Source organism: Lampetra planeri, unplaced genomic scaffold, assembly GCF_965212315.1.
Source record: "Lampetra planeri unplaced genomic scaffold, kcLamPlan1.2.h2 scaffold_661, whole genome shotgun sequence".
Classification (NCBI taxonomy): domain Eukaryota; kingdom Metazoa; phylum Chordata; class Hyperoartia; order Petromyzontiformes; family Petromyzontidae; genus Lampetra; species Lampetra planeri.
Genome location: NW_027615484.1, coordinates 1 through 18,987, shown reverse-complemented (window position 1 = coordinate 18,987; position 18,987 = coordinate 1). Strand labels below are relative to the sequence as shown.

Sequence of the window (18,987 nt, the reverse complement as noted above, 5' to 3'; positions counted from 1 at the left end):
CATCCGTTGTGTGTGTATATATGTATATATGTATGAATGAATACAGGTGGTGTGCGGATGGTGTACCCAGCCTGTCTGGTGCTGGTTCCCCAGTCAGACATCCCTGTTGTGGCCCCTGTGGGGTCTTCCCACTGCACTGCCGTCTACTTGGGTGGCCACCAAGTGCCTGCTTCTCAACGAGAGCCCGCCATGTCTTTGGTGACCCTCACCCCTCCCACATCACCCGAGGAGGTGCAGACAGGTAATGATGATGATCACCGCATGACTTGATTTATCACACAGGACCCTTCACTTTGACCACACGTCTCACCTGTCATGTGGTCCATGAACTTTCCACCTCCAGTGGACTCTCACTCGGCCCAGAAGTGGGTTAAGATGCCTTCGTCATCTGAAGCCTTCAGTGTGGACAGAACAAGCCACCACGGAGGCAAGATTCCACGCCGCCTAGCCAGTCATGTGGTGGAGCGCGTCTGGCAAGAGTGCAATATCAACCGAGCCCAGAACAAGTGAGTCTGCCCGTCTCAAAGTCGTAGTACAGATTGATAAATTGATCATATCTGTTATGTTGGGAAACTGTGCTTAAAGTGCTTCAACTTCCTTCTCAACACCTGTCAGTTATCTATCATATCTATTCATCATCGTGTACTGACATTCGCTGCCTGCTGTAAGTGATGGAGTACTTTGGGAGTTCTGTTTTATTCAGGTTTGTGTCAGTCACACAAAACAAATCCAATAGTTAACACTGGAAATCATGCTGAATAATTTATGACTTTTAGAATTTTGTCTGCAATTTTGGATAATGTCATATATCTGAGCAATATTAGATAAGCGCTAGATAGATAGATGCTTACTTAATTCATCAAAGAGAGAAATTAACATTTTTTTCATGTTTATATTTGTTTACATTTATTTGAATATAAAGTGCTACTCACTTTTAAAACTACTGAAGCAAAAGTGCATGAAATAAATCCTTGTGAGCAAAACTGGCTTACCATTGTAGGTTTCTTAAATTTTCTCTTCCTTGGTTTATCGTGAATAAGCAAACATATGTTGTTGTTAAATAATCGTTAACGTACTGTATCTATCCATACAGTCCACAAAAATAGAACTGAGAGGAAAAGTAAGAGATGGCTTGCAGTTTTGTCCCTTGGTCTTTTGTATTATTCACCATCAGTGAGTCTGACACATTGAGAGCACTCCAGGATCTGTTGCCCCTTGACCAAGCACAGACTGTCAGCTGAAGTTAGCTGTTAGCTTGTCACCCAAAATATTGTTGCTCTAAGCACGGCTACGGAATCAGCCTCAGCAGCACTAGGCTTTCATTGTTCCTACACTGAAAAAGCCCTGTAGAGTTTTGTGAGTGTGTTTCTTGTGTTGTTTTTGGCCTCTAGGCGGAAGTTCTCAGCTGCGACCAATGGTACCTGTGAGGAGGAGCGGACCGAGAAAGTGGGAGCCTGGGATTTTGTTGAGCCGTCACAGAGGTCGTACTGCAGCTGTTCCAGGTTTGTTTCTTTCCATGTGGATTGTGCGCAGGTATCACTCGTACTTGTCACCAAGGCAATGCACATGACATGTTTCTCACTTGGAGAAAGGGCAAAACATTTCAATTGATTAAACATTTCAATTGTTTAAATGTATTCAGTGACTGATTATCTGTCATTCACAGTACTATGAATTTATCAAGAGTAGTTCAGCAGCAAATAATCAGGCTCTTCATCTTTGTGTGCTTTTCTTAGTAAACACATGTTGGTTCCATCCAGGACATGCTGCAAATGCAGTCACTGTGCTTGATACATGAATGCTTGACTGGCTTCATCAATGAGAGCGTGAACAAATCCAATAGGTTGAGAGAAAATTCAGAGTCAGGGTTAATTAGTAAGTACCAACAAAGCAGACGTTTTTATGTGTTTTGATCAGCTGAATGCATTTATCTTCAGGCGTAGCCTGGTTGGGGCAGCCTTTCCACACCTAGCGAGAGCAGAGCTTGGACTGTAGATGAGCAGAGTGGATTGGGCCAGTCAGCTGGGGCATGCTAACATGTTGGAAACCACCCAGCACTTTAGCGACACAGAAATTGGAAGCTTTGTTTGTTGCCAGATTTAATGGCCATTTGTTTTGTTTTTTTAGATGAAGTCTTCCATGTTGCTACTTAACTTGACATCTAATTGTCAGCATACCCAAATGTCTTGGCACAGCGTCTTCGTCACCACATAAATAAACCCAGTAGTAGAGTGTGTAGGGACCCAGCAAACAGAGGGGCTACAGAAACACTCCCACACTTCTTTAGGGGCTTAAGTGTCATTCATGAGGGTTGTTCAGTAAACTGTGGGTCAGATCAGTGGGTGAAGCAACGGCCTCATCGTGTCTCCTTATTACAATCTGCTGCACCGACAGTAGAACTTGGATATGTAAATAGATGCAATTAATCTAAACTGACATGAAAGACAACTGACATGTAATGACTCAGTTAGATCTAGTTTCACAAACACACAGCCAAACATTTAACAGATTGGTGGTGGCACCACTGATATACAACTATCACAGCTATAAGCTTGTGGCATGCAAAGGGTAATGACTTCATGAAAAGGTCATGTCAGCTCACCAGTGTGTCCGTTTCCTTTTAGTATGACTGACACAATGGTTAATTATTGAAATGTGTCATAAACATGACCTGTACTAAACATTTCAGGAAGTTTTTTTTATTTAATGAGTTGCAATAATTCAGATAATTATGACCTTATGTGCAATAACACTCATTTATAAGGTTTTGTTTTTTCCTTTCATGCAGCTTCATTGTGTGAAGTAATAGATTTAAGATAGCTCATTTGTTTGAGATAAATCAGTGGGGGGGAAAAGCAAATGTTTGACTCTAGGGAAAAGAAAAAAAACAGCTAACGATTTTTGCTTATCAAAATGGAAAATCCTCATTGTGCCACTTCATGTGTGAGAGATTATCCAGGTCTTCTTCTCTCCTGCAGATACAAGTCAATGAAGCAGCGAATGGGCAACACCCCAGGCCAAGCTCAGCTAGCAGGCCAGCCCTCCCAGCCTGCTACCAAGCACAAAGCTGGAGTAGACAAGCCAGAGAAGGGAGACAAGCAGCAGAAAAGACCCCAGACCCCCTTCCATCATCGAAGCCTGACCAGTGACGATGCCTCACTAGAGACTGAGACGGCAGCGGGCCAAAGGCTGTCACTGCGGGGCCAGGATGGAGGGCGATTCCCTATGCGTACTGCGGATGTGTCTGCAATCCAAAAAGCCCCCCAAATCCATAGTGGTGGGGTCAGCACTGGGCCTGCAGACCAGGCCAACTCCCCCCAACCTCCACCACTTAGCCCCCACCCCTGTGAACGTAGCGAGGAGTTAGGGGAGGGTATGAAGAACCCCTCTACCCCCAACAGCCAACACTTTTACCAGACACCCCCAGAACCCTGCCTGGTCGGGGTGAAGGGTGGTGGTGAGGAGCCTGGAGGCCCAGAGGGTCTAAATCAGCACTTCCACTCACACCACAACCATCCTGCAGCCTCGGGTTACTCAGACCCTCCTGAGCCCACTGTGTACATGGGTGCCGCCGTCCATCAGGAGGAGGACAACTCTCATACGCCATGGAGGTTATTCACTCTACCCCGGAGGAAAGAAGCCGAGCTGCCCACACCAGTGCTGCCAGGGGAGAAGTTCAGGGAGGAGGCCTCTGCATCACTGGACAACCTTGTTTCAGTTACAGAGTGAGTTTATCCTCAGTGTTCAACTCCTTGTGTCATATTTTCAGCCATGTGCCCTCATCTTTTTCCCAGCTGCAATGGTCATGAATAGCAAATTGTTTTGATAGAGAAATTACTGATTTTCACCTAAGACAATATTCTTACAAATTATTTCTAATTTCTAGTCATAAAATGTCTTTACACATTACACTAAGTAATATACCTTGAAAAAGTTTATTTTTAAACAATCACTTACAAAAATCTGCCAGTGGGACAAGTGTTTTTATTTTCTTATCCCACTGGCAGAGTTTTGCACTTGAAACTTGAAGCAAGTGAGCTGGTGTGTCTTATTTTAAGTGTAAACAGGTTTCTGACTAGAAATTACACATTTTGATTAGAGATACAAATATATTTAATAAGAATTGTCTTGGTTGAATTTTTGCAGCGTAAAATTAATCTCACAGATACCCTCCCTTATCCCGCAGGTTCAGAATGTTCTGTGTACCTGCACACAGCATTTTAATCCCTTGCTATGTGCCCGTTTGTCATCGTACATTACCATTGTATAGGGCTAGCACTACTCTGATTCCTACATGCAAACAGTCACCTACGAGAGAGGAAGGCTAGTGGTTGTAAAGAGAAATCTTTGCTATTGGAATTTGAATTCAAGGTACAGAAATACTGTCTGCTGTTGGCATTTAATAGCCGCTGTAGAGAGATGTGAAAAAGGGTGTTTGGGAGAGGACCGGGATCCTTGATGGGCAGAGGCATCAAGGATCCCTTAGACAGGCATGTCCTGTGTGGAGAGAGGCAGAGGGACCAACAGGCTGAAGTGTGGCTGCAGTGGGATTTATCAGCAGGGTTGGTCTTTCTCTGTGAGTCAGTGACTTGCATGGGCTATTCCAGTGAGCTGTAATCCTCCCAGCCACAGCTCTGAATGGCAGCTAATCTGTGGCCCAGGCCACTGCACTCCATCACCTCACATCAGAGCTGCACAGGCATGACACGAGGACAGAAGTACAGAAAAAGACAGGAGGCTGTGAGGGGAGGGCTCACACATAAGTTGGGTCAGTGGCTTTGCTCCTGCCAAGCAGCCGTCGGTTTTCAGCCCTCCCCTCTTTCTCTTTGGAACAAGTAGGCCACAGTCACAGCCACATACCAGATTTTGATAAGGCCTTTTTACAGGGACAAGTGATAAATGCATGTCTATGCATTTTCTGATCAGTTAGATTTGGGGTCACCACGTTGAAACATAATAGTCTGACAACAAACGTGATGTGCTCACTTCTGCTTCAAGATAGCTGTCAGAATTGTTTGCTTTCACAGAGCAGAGCTGTTGTCTATTGAATGGGAATCTCTTTGATGGTCACCAAAAATTACTTCAGAGCGGTCACGTTACACATCTTCTGCCCTCCAGGGTGATGTCCACGTCTAAATTCTCACTGAAAGTGTCTGACGAGCGTGTTCAGATGTATCGAGCCAGGAGGAACCAGTACATGTCTGCTGCCATCACTGATGGCGATCATGAGCCTGAGGTGGACCCCTACGCCTTTGAGGAAGGCGATGTGAAGTTCACATTCTCCAATAAGAAGGACAAGGCAGGCGGGGAGCGGGAACCCGGCAAGAAACATAAGGTAATGTTAATGAAACAATTCTTCTTATCACTTAATTCTTATTATTAACATTGTTTTTTCTTTCTTACCCTTTTATTTATTTTCTCCTTTTTCAATTAATAATAATTTAAGTACGATCATGCGTCTCAATCACCTCGTAGCATTCATTTATCTAGTAGTGGTTCCTCTTCATGGTGCCAACCATCAGGAGCATTAGAGGGGTCATGGTCTCCCTCAGTGACACTTCAACAGCCACTTAGTGGCGACTCTACAGCTGTTGAAGAGGCTCGTACATGTCTTCTTCACAAGTTGCACTGGGCTGGAGAGGTGACGATGGGGAGTCATTTTAAAATCAGGGAGCTGCTAAGGTAGAAAATAACAGTCTTCAGCAATGCTGCACTGAACATTACAGCAAACATCCGCTTCCACTGCCCCAAGTGCAATGAAACAGGAAACCATCCTTAAATCCCTATTGTTCAGTGAGCCCAGTGAGCGGTTTGCCCGTCCAGTTTCTGTTAACGCTTATGTTTTTCCTGATCGCACTGCCCTCGTAGTCCTTCATATTATTCCAAATAGTCATCAACTCTGTTTCTGCCTCTGGGACGGCCTGGCTGTGGCTCCAGACGACAGCCACCTGTAAGCCTTGGATTGCCCCCAGCATTGAGAGGGAGATTCAATGTGTGTGTTCATTCACTGGCTGTGTCTCAGCAACAGCCTTCCCAGAGCTTAGAGTTTAACCACAGCAACAAACCTGGCTCACTGAACCGTTAAGCTTAAACTCTTGCTCAAATATGCTTCCTGCTTTGTCTGGGGCACAAAATGATCTCTGATGGACTTTGAGAGCAAAGGCAGCTCCCAGGGGAGTCCCCAAAGCACTGAGTGTGCCACGGAATCCTTCCACTGTCTTCTTCATGTGCTGTGCATACCCACAGACATGGGTTTTTACTTTAGACAGGTAACTCTGTCGGAGCCTTTTTTCCTCTAATTTCTTTCATGGTTTTGTTTGCTCTGAGATACTTTACCTCCTACCTGACTAGTTTTGAGTTTTGAGAGAAGTTTAAGCACCAAGAAAACCTCCCCTTCAGCAATAAATTAAAATAAGATGAAAGGAATATTATTCCATGCCACTTTTTGTGAGTGGGTTGGTGAGTGTCAAGCTGTTGAAACATCTTCTGATTCATCGCTCTGATGACTGTTAATCCTCTTACCCTGGATTTACATCGGCTGCGTGTGCGTTGCGTCTTCGATCCGGCACGGCGCCGGATCAAATACGTTTCCATTCTAATCAATGTGTCCATTTACACCGACTGCGTTGCGTTGCGTCTCCGATCTGTCTCAGCTCCGTCAGGCGCTGCGTCGCAAATACGCAGAGGTTCTATTTCTGACGGATGCCGGAGCTGAGATGCATAAATCTGGCACAAAATCCATCGAGCGGGGCAGGAAGTCCAACACAGAAACAAAATAAATATCCGGTTACTTTTCACAATAAAACGCTCGACGTTGATGCCAGATCGTATTTCACACTATTTCACCACTACTTTCAACACAGCACATTTATTGAGAGTATTTATTTATGAACGAGCTACTTCCCCATGGTAAAAGCACAAAACACCGAAAAAAAAGTCAAACACAAGCAAGTCCGACACTCCTCTGTGTCTCCCACCCAGAGACACTTGTGTTTATTCCTGGATTTATCACACATACATGACGTTTCGCGCGATTATACGTGTTTTCATCGCGCGAACTTGTCGGTCACGTGACTGACGGACCGGAGCCGCGACACAGTAGAAACGCATCCGGTGTAAATGGACGGAGCGCGCTGACGGAGCAAAGACGGATCGGAGACGCAACGCAACGCACACGCAGCCGGTGTAAATCCAGGGTTAGTGTGTGTAGACCAGGTGTGAGCAGCGTGTTAGCATCTTTACAGATAAGCCCGAAGTCTTCGCTCCTTGCAGACCATGTGACTGGTGTCCTGGATGTTATGCAACCCTCATAGCATTGAGGGTCAAGCAGGTAGTTTGACAGTCAAACATGCATTGCAAAATGTAAAGGGTATCACACACATGCAGTTTACCATATATATGATTCCAGGTCGAGCAGTGGGTAGTGCGTGCAGGCACCATTACTGGCTTTGTTGAGGCCTTGGTTGTGGTTGTTGGCCTCTCCTGTGGATCGGTTCTCTAAGGGGGACTGATTGTAAAGCCAGTGTTAGTCAGAGAAAAGTCCTGAAGTGTCCTGAAATCAATGGCTAGAACATAACATTCCTGTTCCCCAGGTAGAAGTGCTTAGCACACAATGTACACGCAACCAGTCACACACGCATGCACACGAACAGAGAGTGAGAAAGAACAAAGACGATCCAGCCCTCCCTGATTATAGATGTCGGGTGGGAGCCTTTGCCTTGTGGATCATGATTTCTTATCCACACCACAAATGTCATTTGCCATAGAAGCAAACACCCCTTTGTCTGCATTCCTTTGTTCCCACCCAGTCATCGCTTTTAAACATTGTCATTGCATTTATCAATCATTGTATTATGTAGTGAGAAGGAAATAACCATTATGTTGATTTCCACTCAGATATATTTGTTTGAATACAATTATGGGCTTGAAAAAAATTCACACACGCAATTTAACTCGAAAGAAGCCTCATCAGAGAAATGCTTGGTGTTTTTATAGTACAGTAGTTAATGTTCTTGGTGTTGTTAAATCAAATATTCCCACCTGCCATACCATATTCTTATGTGTGTGTTTGTCACAGGGGGAAGATGGAGGATCAGGTCCATCAGATGGTGAGGAGCTTCCTTTTCTCTTTTTTTACCATTGATTTTTATATTACATATCACATTCACAGTCACATCCATTCAAATCTGTGGAATTAAACCTGACAGTGACATTTTCACTTCATGTTAATAGAACCCACTCTTTCATGAAATTGGTGGTATTCGCAATCAATTATTTGCCAAATCTCATGATTAGTTATGCCTGGAGAAAAAGGAATTCTGGGCCACTTCCCTTGATCAGAAAAAACGATGTCTGCCTTATCACTGACAAAGTGTGTATGGGTGCCTGTGTGTGTGTGTGTGTGTGTGTGTGTGTGTGTGTGTGTGTGTGTGTGTGTGTGTGTGTGTGTGTGTGTGTGTGTGTGTGTGTGTGTGTGTGTGTGTGTGTGTGTGTGTGTGTGTGTGTGTGTGTGTGTGTGTGCGCACGCGCAGATGCTCAGCGGATGGCTGCTCACAACCGTATGGCGTCCACCAGCCTAATCCATGAGACCGACTTGGTGGTGTCTATCAATGACCTCGACAACCTCTTCAACTCAGATGAGGATGATCTGGCGGTTAGTAAGAATGAACATCTTGCCATAATGAATGTGGTGTGTGTGTGTGAGTATGTGAGAGAGCTAATGATTATCATTAATGTGGCTCAGTAGCGTCTTGACGACTAAACCACATCATCAGATGGCGACTCACACTCCTCCTAGTCTGTCTGTGTGATACTGAACCCACAGGTGTTAGAAGTACTGTAATCCAACGGAAAGTTGATCAAGTCCCACGTTGGACACGTCATCCTGAACTAATGGATGTTGTTTTCTTGGCAGCCTGGTTCCAGACGACCGGTGAATGGAACAGATGAGAAATTTGTCAGCAAAGAACCAAAACCCTCGTCGCTCGATGCCGTATCCTGCATTAGTATGTATCACAACGGTGCTCCTTTTTACTCCACGTTCAGTGTCTATATCTTTAGGATACAAGATGATTTGCAGAAATTTCTTTTCTACCACCTCTTGACGCAGACTAGAACCAAACACCAACTTTGTGTTATTGCGTGTTTTATCAGAAAAGGTTTTTTCTAAACTCAAAGTTATTAATTGCCATTACACCCTTTGAAATCAGCACGAATGCTGTAAATATTGTTAGAGACTTCCATACATATTATCTGACCATCACAAAGACCATCAGCTTCAGTCATTAGCAGTCCATACAATGTATGCATATGTCAAAAGAATGAATAACACTGAAGGATACTGAAGCAGGCAGCAGACAGACATTTCTGTTTAAATGAAGCCTTTATAGCTTTTTAAGTGTGCTTTAAACTTTAATGATGTGTAAATGAATAAATGAAACAGATAAAAGATTCATGGCTTTTATCAACATGGTTTTTGTTTGCTAGCCAATGAAAATTCACATTCTCCCCGTTACGTCTACCATCCTCTGAGATGGATCATTTTTTGCAGTGTATTGGTACACTGCTTTCCCCTCCCTGTCAGCCCCACACCTGTCACCCACTGCAGCGCTGGCCTCTCAGCGCTTTAGCAGCTGCCATCCTCTCTGACTTCTGGGTGTCTTCATACCGATGATTAGCGGTACAGTGGCAGTAACTTTGTCAGAGTGACCGCATGCTTCAGAACAGAAGCACAAGTGTCCACTATATCTTGTTACTCCATTATTGTAGGCGGTAAATGCACAACATTACAAAGAATCTCAGGTCTCAGCAGCTGTCAGGAGACAGGCCTCGTACACATTTCATTAGGTGTGGACCTGCTTTTATTTACATACTATCTACATATTTCACCAACTGCTTATCATATTCTGAGGGGGTTTTGGTTGCAGAGCAGCAAAACATTCTCTACATCAACATATTCACAGAACGTACACATCTAAGTGACACTGTCTAGTCAAGTCATCAAGTCAGTTATGTAAATGTACTGTGCAGGACAATTAATTCAAATAATTGAAATGCAATAGAGGTAACTTCCATTTGATTGTGATTGCGTCCACCAGGCTCAGCAGACCTTCATCAGATGTTCCCCACGCCTCCGTCCTTGGAGCAGCACATCATGGGCTACTCACCCATGAACATGTGCAACAAAGAGTACGGCAGCATGGAGACCAACCCCGGGATGACGACACCGGATGGAACCTTATCCCTCGGAGGCCATTTTAAGATTGAGGTGGAGGAGAGCTTCTGCAGCCCCAAGCCTGCTGAAATCAAGGCACGTTTACAGTAAATGATATTTAAGCACAAACTACAACTGTCAGAACTATTGGGTCTAATTTACTGCCACAGGTATTAGATGTCATTTGTCTAGTAGAATGATTGTTCATGTATAAAACACCTGTTGGAAAGCATTTAATCAGATGATGTGACAGTGAGCGACGTATAATCATAAAAAACGCAACAGTGACCTTCTGAGGGTCTTTGCAGTTTATTTCCTGCTGCTGTGGCAACACTTTTATGATAGTCTGAATGTGCTAATGACATGATGATCCTCATACGTCATGGTGGGATGAGCACTATAATTCATTTCTTCAGATGAAGCTGCCACAGGTCCTCCTCTGTTCATGGGAATATACGGAGGCAAAGTCATCCTTCTCTTTGTCTGTACAAATTCAACATAATTTGTTTGACTCCTGTTCTCTGTGCAAGTGTATGTAAAGATGTTTCCATTTTTCCTCTTCTCTCACCAAGTGAAATGTCTGTCCGTTTTGCAGGACTTTTCATTTGTGTACAAGCCAGAGCTGTGCCAAGCGTTTGTAGGCTGCTCCATGTTTGCTCCAATAAAAACGTTACCCAGCCAGTGTCTCCCACCTATCAAAATACCAGAGGATGCCATCTACCGTCCGAGCTGGACCATGGGCAGAGATATGATCAACCCTGTGCCTGTCATGAGCATCCTGAACAAGGACAGGTAAGGAGTTGCGTGTCTTTTACTTGAATTGTTGTCCAACAAGGACAACTTTTGTGTTACTGTCTTAATCAGAATCACAGGGCAGCAGTCCCATCATGACTGATTAAACTGAAGTACCTCCAGTACCACCAACCTCACAGATACTCTTCGGTGTATATTAGCTCTTCAAACACCGAGCTGCGATGAGCACACAGTGTTGAGCAATTGGGGCAAAAACAGTCTAGTCTAACTTATACCAACTGATAATCGGATGGGCGACATGATGTGCAGTGGTTAGCACTGTCACCTCACTGCATGGGTTTTCTCCAGGTACTCCGGCGCCCCCCCTCCCTAATCCACTTTACCTCAGACTTTTCTGGATCTTGAATCCACATCAGCTGGACCCACTCTGGATCTTCATACATGGAGCATTTTTGGCTGATAAATGTTTCATGCAGTGTTGCTGTTTCCCTGCTCATTTTTCTTGTCTGTATAGTTACACTTGCGTCCACGTTCGCCCTCTGGTCTCTCCCCAGGCACCGATGAGATGAGTTACTTTCCCCTTCATGACTGCCTCAGGCTCCATAAGAAATGAGTGTAAAATTCCTTCTAGGTTAAAAGTGACAGGATTATCACTGGTGTGATAGAGCTTTCTGTGTGAGGATATTTTGAACATCAGTCCAATGTTTTATAAATTATTCTTGGTATTATGCGGTTCAGTGATGAGTAATGAACTTATCATTGCGCATGTGCTTACATGATGAGATGAACTCCAACTATACTATGTCCTGGAGCAGAGGCTGACACATTTCCTAAGGTATGATTGTGAGTGGAAACATGTTTTATTTCATAAACACAGTGAGACACATTGCCGATAGCTAGAAGCCAAAATGTCAGTTTCCAGCATGTTAAAGCAGCACTGCTACAACTAGCAGCCCTACATATACTGTCACTACAAAGAGATGATTCATTTATTGGACTGGTTGTAGCTTTGGGTCAATACTATAGCTGAGGAATTATGGATTATCAGTTAGTTATTATTAGTTATAGTTTTATTCAAATCTCTTTAATTAAAGTACCCCAGAGCGTGACAGAAAATGTGGAGCAGAACAAGAAAATAGATGGACACATCTGAAATACGTTTGATGACTGTATTATATGGTTGCTGATTAATACTGGTTATAATTTGGATGTAATTACAGTGCTGAGCCTTGCTGGGCTGGGCGCAGTGGGGAGGGAGAGCTGTTTCTACTTGCCTGAGCTTGGCCAATGTCCAAAGAATCCTGAGCGCAAAAAAAAACATACATACAACAATGTGTTGGTGGTGCATTTTCGACTGCATCCGTTTGTTAGCATTTCCTGGCTGCTGGAGAGAAAGTTGTGCTGGGACTTCCTCCTAATGGGTTGGTGCCAGGAGCTGTTCCTCACATACTCGCCCTCTCCTCCTCTCTCTCTTGCTGCTTCCTCCTCACAGTCGTTTGCCGGCCCAAAAATAACCCTTTCCACAGAGGGATGTTTGTTAAAATGTTTTACGGAATTTTTTTTCTCCCTGTATCCCACTGCTTCAATTTTCTCCTCGTTTCTATTTGTCTCCCTCCACCCAAATTTTGCTCCCGTTGTTTAGTGTGTGTGCTGTCGGACACCTTTGTTATACTCGCAGTATCTGCGACTACAAAGTGCTCCACAAGAATCTGTGTGATATACGTTTCTTAATCAGAGACTGTATGTTTGACTTTATCCATGATACCCACACCCACATAATGATGCACCCCTTCATATAGATGCTACCAACTAGGGTAGGACAAGGATACTAGGATAAGGGTAAGACAAAAAAGATAAATATTCTCTTTTTATAAGCAGTTTATTAGCATCATGATCTCATATCTCATCTTTCATGAATCTGTAGAGAAGTGCAACCATCCGTTTATTATTCGTTGGCCCAAAATGGTTGTCGCCCAGGAGGCATTGTGTAAGTATTATGATATATAGCATCAGCTGTTTGAATGCCACCATATACTGTATACCCTGGTGAAATGTCAGGGAGCTATGATGATATGAAAACTAGATTCCACCCAAGCCCGGGATATTCCCTCAGTGACTCTTTGAACAGAGGTGCCTACTGGCGTTCCTGCTCAGCGGCATTATCAGAGCTTCTCTGCTTCTAGTCTCTCTCACTCATAGCGAATGTTGAAGGAAGCATCTAAAAAAGGATTCACATGGCTGCTGACGTTAATTCACTCCTCCTTCTCCAAGCAGTAATTTTAGATAACGTTGCTGTCTTACAATGTTACTGAATGCTTTTTGTTGACAGAACAACAGTTTTATTTCCTTGTGGGATTGTGTGATTTTATGAACACTCCTTGACATCCTTAAAATGTCGTACTTTGTTTCCACTCTTACGGATGTATTACATTCAATTAGATGATGGATGGATGGATGGATGGATACGGCTGGGCGATATGTACTAAAAACGTCAGGGTCTCTGCTCGCTAAATGTAGCGACAGTGTCCCTAAGTTGGCAACACTACTGTTTCGAAGTTTTGAAATGAACCAATCTCTTCAGTCAGTGATGTAGTACTGTTCGTTCACCCAAAAGATTCATTCTTTCAGACAAATCATTTGCCAATGGAACAACACCAACATCAAGCGACATTGTTTCGCGTTATGTCTCATCTAGAAATACATCTAACTGTTAAAATATTGAGATATCCATTCAGTTCACTTCCCTTTGTCTTTCCTCAGTAACATCCCAAGTGTGGGCAGCAACATGGACCAGGACTACAGCCAGACCTACACCCCTCAGACCCACACACCCTTCATGTCCAACAGCGCTCCACCAAGTAACAGTGGCGCTGGCATCCTGCCTTCCCCTGCCACCCCACGCTTTTCCGCCCCTACTCCACGTACGCCACGCACCCCACGGACACCTCGGGGTCCCTCCAGTGTCCAGGGCTCACTCAAGTATGAGAACTCTGACCTGTACTCACCAGCGTCCACGCCCTCCACGTGCAGACCGTTGAACTCGGTGGAGCCAGCCACGGTACCCTCCATTCCTGAGGCCCACAGCCTCTACGTCACCCTCATCCTCTCCGAATCCGTCATGAACCTCTTCAAGGACTGCAATTTTGACAGCTGCTGCATCTGCGTATGCAACATGAACATTAAAGGAACAGACGTCGGTGTGTACCTAAGTGACCCTATTGGCGAGGCCCAGGAAACCTGTAGCTGTGGCTTCAGTGCTGTGGTGAACCGGCGCTACGGCAACGGCTCGGGCCTCTTCCTGGAGGATGAGCTGGATATCATTGGCCGTGGCACGGATGTCAGCCGTGAGGCGGAAAAGCGCTTTGAGGAGCTACGTCTCTCCTCGTTGGAAAGAACTGGAGTTGGGAGGGGAGACCAAGTACCAGATGAGTTGATTCTCCTCCTGCAGGATCAGTGTACCAACCCCTTTTCACCCATTTCTGTCCTGGAGCATGAAATACTTCCACGGGGGTCGAGTGGCACCAATGTGCCTCACTGTGTAAGAGTGGAAGAGAGGGACTACTGCAGTGACTGCTACATGGCCCTGGAGCACGGCAGGCAGTTCATGGACAACATGTCCGGGGGCAAAGTGGACGAAGCACTCGTCAAGAGCACTTGTTTGCACCACTGGTCTAAACAAAATGGTAAGAACATAAAAGTTTGTCAAAAAAATTATGCCTGCAGGAATACCTAGTCATTCCTCTGGACACCACATTCTGAGAGCAGAGAAAAAGTACGTTGAGCATGATGATTAATGTTCCTCTTTATTTGTCTGTTCTCCAGCAGTGGATGTCAGTGCACTGTGCTCTCAGGACGTTCTCCGGGTGCTGATGTCCCTTCAACCTGTGCTCCAAGACGCTATCCAGAAGAAAAGGACGGTGCGGTCGTGGGGCGTTCAGGGTCCCCTCACCTGGCAGCAGTTTCACAAGATGGCTGGGCGAGGCTCATACGGTAAAGCTGGGCACGTCACATAGCTTTGGTATACACTCGTCAGGACATTTTTTTCCAAATGTTCAGTGTCACAGAGGCAGAGACATATTGTAAAATCAGTGGAAAACGTCTTTCCCAACACATACACTGATCCATCCGACTTCACACTCACAATTGAGATTCTCAGAAATGTTCAGGCTTGCAGAAATCGGTGGCTGGTCAAATCCATGCTCTCTGTTGTGAGGGTAATGATTTCATGTGTGACATTTGGGATGTGTGAGTGTTTGAGCTAGAAGAACTCAGGATGTCAGATCTATAAGCAGTGTGGTCCAAACGTCAGGAGGAGCTGTCAGACTGTGTTGTGACCTTACACACTGATGCACAGTGGAGGGCTGGAAGAAACGGGATGCTAGCTGACACCTGTTAACACTTGCACACTGTCCTTTTTTGTTTCTTGTTTGTTCCTCCTCGCACGCTCACCTTTTCTCCTCTGTCCCTCTCACAGGCACAGATGAGTCCCCAGAGCCTTTACCTATCCCCACCTTCCTTGTGGGTTATGAGTACGATTTTGTGGTGCTGTCTCCGTTTGGTCTGCCCTACTGGGAGAAATTGTTGCTGGATCCCTTCGGCTCCCAACGGGACATCGGTTATTTGGTGGTGTGTCCTGACAATGAGGCTCTGCTCAGTGGTGCTAAGAGCCTCTTCCGAGACCTCACAGCTGTATATGAGGTAAACCCCCTGAGTATTGGCACCATCCAAGGACACAGTCCTAATTGGAGCCTAGTCATTTTACAGTGAACTTAAAAATTTTGCTTTTGAACCATTTTCCTATGTTGTATGCAGTTCTTCCAATGGCTGTGCTTCATGTGCTTTTGTACAGTCATGTCGACTGGGACAGCATCGACCCATTTCCAAAGGCTACCCTGATGGCATAGTCCTCGTCGGTGGCAATGGAGCCAAGAACCTTGTGGATCAGCCTGTCAGTGACTGGTTTCTCAAGGCTGCCAGCGACAACAGCGACGCCTTCACTAAGCTCAAACTCTATGCACAAGTGTGCCGCCACAATCTCGGTATGAGTCTTTGATAGCGTGGCTCCACATTAAGGTTACTCACAGCTCAGTGTTCCTGTATTACCACTTGTGGCACCACTTGAGTCAGTCATTAGTCCTTCTGAAATGTATTTAACTACTCTCTATTCATTTTCTCAAAGCCTGTTTGATCTATTTACGTCACAGCACTGACGCATTTCTTCTGTCTTTAGCTCCATACCTCGCATCTCAGCCATTGGATAGTTCCCTCCTCACACAGCCCAGCCCCCCACCCTTGTCGAACCAATCATCATCCACACAACTGGCGGGTTCTACCCTCAGCTCAGTTGGCCAGCAGGGCTCAGTAACCACAGGAGGCTCTTCAGTTCCCAACAACGGCAACAGTGGGTCTGGAAATGGCTCAGCATCATCCAACAGCCTGGTGTCATCATCCGGCCAGCCTGGCAGCGGGATGCAGTCTGCCAAGCCCAGCTCTTTTACCCCCTTTGGGAGTATGAGCAGCCAGAACCAGGGGATTGGTCCTCAGAGTGGACAGCTGGGACAGCAGGCTGGTACCCAGAATACTGGCACCTCAGGGGACTCGAGCAGCCAGGCCCCCGCAGAGCCTCCCGAAAGGTACAGCACAACACACCTGCTAGAACAACATCAGCTCAGAAACACTGACTGCAGTTTCACACCTAAGTCACATTCAGGAGCAAGACATTGAGCTGGTGAATCAGATGATTGCAGATGAGCAGATGATTGCCTCCATAGTGACGTTTTGTTTAACAATTCTCGTTTTATCTCCTCAGCACTTTGGATCGTGAGAAAGTCGGCGTGCCCACGGATGGGGAGTCCCATGCCATCACGTATCCACCTGCCATTGTTGTTTACATTGTGGACCCCTTTAGCTATGACGAGTCTGACGGTGGCCTTGGGCCAGTGCCAGCCCCCTCCAGTGTGTGGACGCTGGGTTTGCTACGCTGCTACCTCGAGATGCTTCAGTTCCTGCCTGCACACATACGCAATTCAATTTCTGTACAGGTACTTAACTTAAAACCGCTGTGTTCCACCTGTAAGACTGAAAGCCCAATTGTAGTATGTTTGTGAAATTGTTATCCATTCAGATTGTTTCTACTTTACTATGACTCAGGTATGATTACTATTCATTGCTGTAAGTAGATATAGACGCTCTGATGTAGAAAATGTGTTGGTTTATAATTGCGGTGCATTTATCTTCCATCTTGTCTCCCTCAGATTGTCCCCTGCCAGTACCTTCTTCAGCCAGTACGTGGTGAAGACCGCCATATCTACGCCCAGCACCTCAAGTCTTTAGCCTTCTCTGTCTTTGCACAATGCAGACGTCCGCTGCCCACTTCCACCAATGTCAAGTCTCTGACCGGCTTCGGCCCGGGCTTAGCCATCGACATTGCACTAAAGAGACCGGAGGTAAATGCTCCCACCGTCAAGATGCAGCAGTTGCGCTCTAATTGCTCCGATATGTCCGTCAGTAGGTGCAGAGGCAGAGGCTGTGCTGGCGTTCATTTGCAGTTCAGCTTTCTGTGAATCGTTCAGTCCCTTGTGTTGGACTTCTATTGTTTTCTTCTTGCTCATATCAGGTCAGACGTGACCTGACCTCATAAGATCCTCTTCCTCTGACTTTTCCGTTTTCCTCTTAAAAGAAAGGATGCATTGAGATTGTAGGGCTAACCAATGTTTCTGTCTGCTGGAACAGGACCAATGGAACTTGTAACCCTCTGCTACCTCAGAGTTTTCTTTCCATTATCTGCTTGGCTGATCCCTGAGAACACCATAATAGAATGTTGGCCACAGTTATAGAGAAGGGGCGTTTAAGATCAAGGTCCAATTGTGTGGACTTCTTCCAGCACAACCTTATTCCTTCAGTGCATTGAACTGGTCAATGGACATTTAAGATTACATAATGGACATGTGGAAGACAACATCTGGAACACAATTTTACATACTGTTAAAGGATCCATATCCCAAACCAGGACATTTGTATAGAACCCACAGACTGAACATTTCTCATCATCCCTAATCCTTTTTTTCTCATTTCCCTCCCTTCATTTCTGCAGAGACCGGATTGTCTCCGTCTCTATACACCTCCGTTCATCCTTGCACCAGTAAAGGACAAACAGACGGAGCTTGGGGAGACGTTTGGTGAGGCATCGCAAAAGTACAATGTGCTGTTTGTGGGATACTGTCTGTCCCACGACCAGCGCTGGCTCCTTGCTACCTGCACCGACTTATATGGGGAACTCCTGGAGACATGCATCATCAACATAGACGTGCCTAACAGGTAGAAGCCCCATCAGCACTCCATTAAATCCTGTCTTCCTCGACTTGCTGTCAGTTTGAGGTTGGGCAGTTTCTTTGAGTACTTCTTCTAAATGTTCTACACTTTGTGCAGAGCGCGGAGGAAAAAGGGCTCTGTTCGACGCCTTGGTCTGCAGAAGCTGTGGGATTGGTGCTTGGGACTGGTACAGATGACGTCCGTTCCTTGGAGAGTGGTTATTGGACGGCTGGGCAGGATAGGGCATGGAGAGTTGAAAGGTGACGTCTGGATGGAACGTTTTTCAAAACTCTCCATTTTTCTTTTCTTTCATGCCGTCAGTGTGTTCCTCATTCACTCATCACTGTTGCTCTCCTCTGCTCATGTTCCAGACTGGAGTATTCTGCTGAGCAGAAGAAACCTCCAATCACTCAGTCGCCGTCTAAAGGACATGTGTCGAATGTGTGGCATCTCCGCCTCAGACACTCCCAGCATCCTGAGCGTGTGCTTGGTTGCCATGGAGCCGCAGGGATCCTTCATCATCATGCCAGGTACTGGGTGTACATGCAACAAAAACTATGAACACATTCTTTTTATTTGAATGTATACTGTGTTGCAGTGTTTTGCAAAGAAAGGCATCCCTGATCTCTCTCTGTGTGTGTGTGTGTGTGTGTGTGTGTGTGTGTGTGTGTGTGTGTGTGTGTGTGTGTGTGTGTGTGTGTGTGTGTGTG

The 18,987-nt window shown here is 45.5% G+C and overlaps 1 protein-coding gene across 1 annotated transcript in view; it reads left to right on the top strand.

The window, feature by feature from the left end:
• LOC144741685 (mediator of RNA polymerase II transcription subunit 13-like) overlaps positions 1-18,807 on the top strand; it is a gene marked incomplete at both ends in the record, with an annotated part of 36,262 nt that extends 17,455 nt beyond the window's left edge. The window contains 20 exon segments of the mRNA XM_078624194.1: positions 47-241; positions 344-506; positions 1,392-1,502; positions 2,979-3,725; positions 5,119-5,335; positions 8,078-8,108; positions 8,532-8,653; positions 8,915-9,005; positions 10,098-10,309; positions 10,809-11,005; positions 13,739-14,649; positions 14,789-14,956; positions 15,441-15,664; positions 15,816-16,005; positions 16,197-16,599; positions 16,776-17,007; positions 17,221-17,412; positions 18,060-18,283; positions 18,395-18,537; positions 18,649-18,807. Coding sequence (XP_078480320.1) covers positions 47-241; positions 344-506; positions 1,392-1,502; positions 2,979-3,725; positions 5,119-5,335; positions 8,078-8,108; positions 8,532-8,653; positions 8,915-9,005; positions 10,098-10,309; positions 10,809-11,005; positions 13,739-14,649; positions 14,789-14,956; positions 15,441-15,664; positions 15,816-16,005; positions 16,197-16,599; positions 16,776-17,007; positions 17,221-17,412; positions 18,060-18,283; positions 18,395-18,537; positions 18,649-18,807 — 4,932 coding nt within the window.
• Positions 18,808-18,987: the final 180 nt, after the last annotated feature.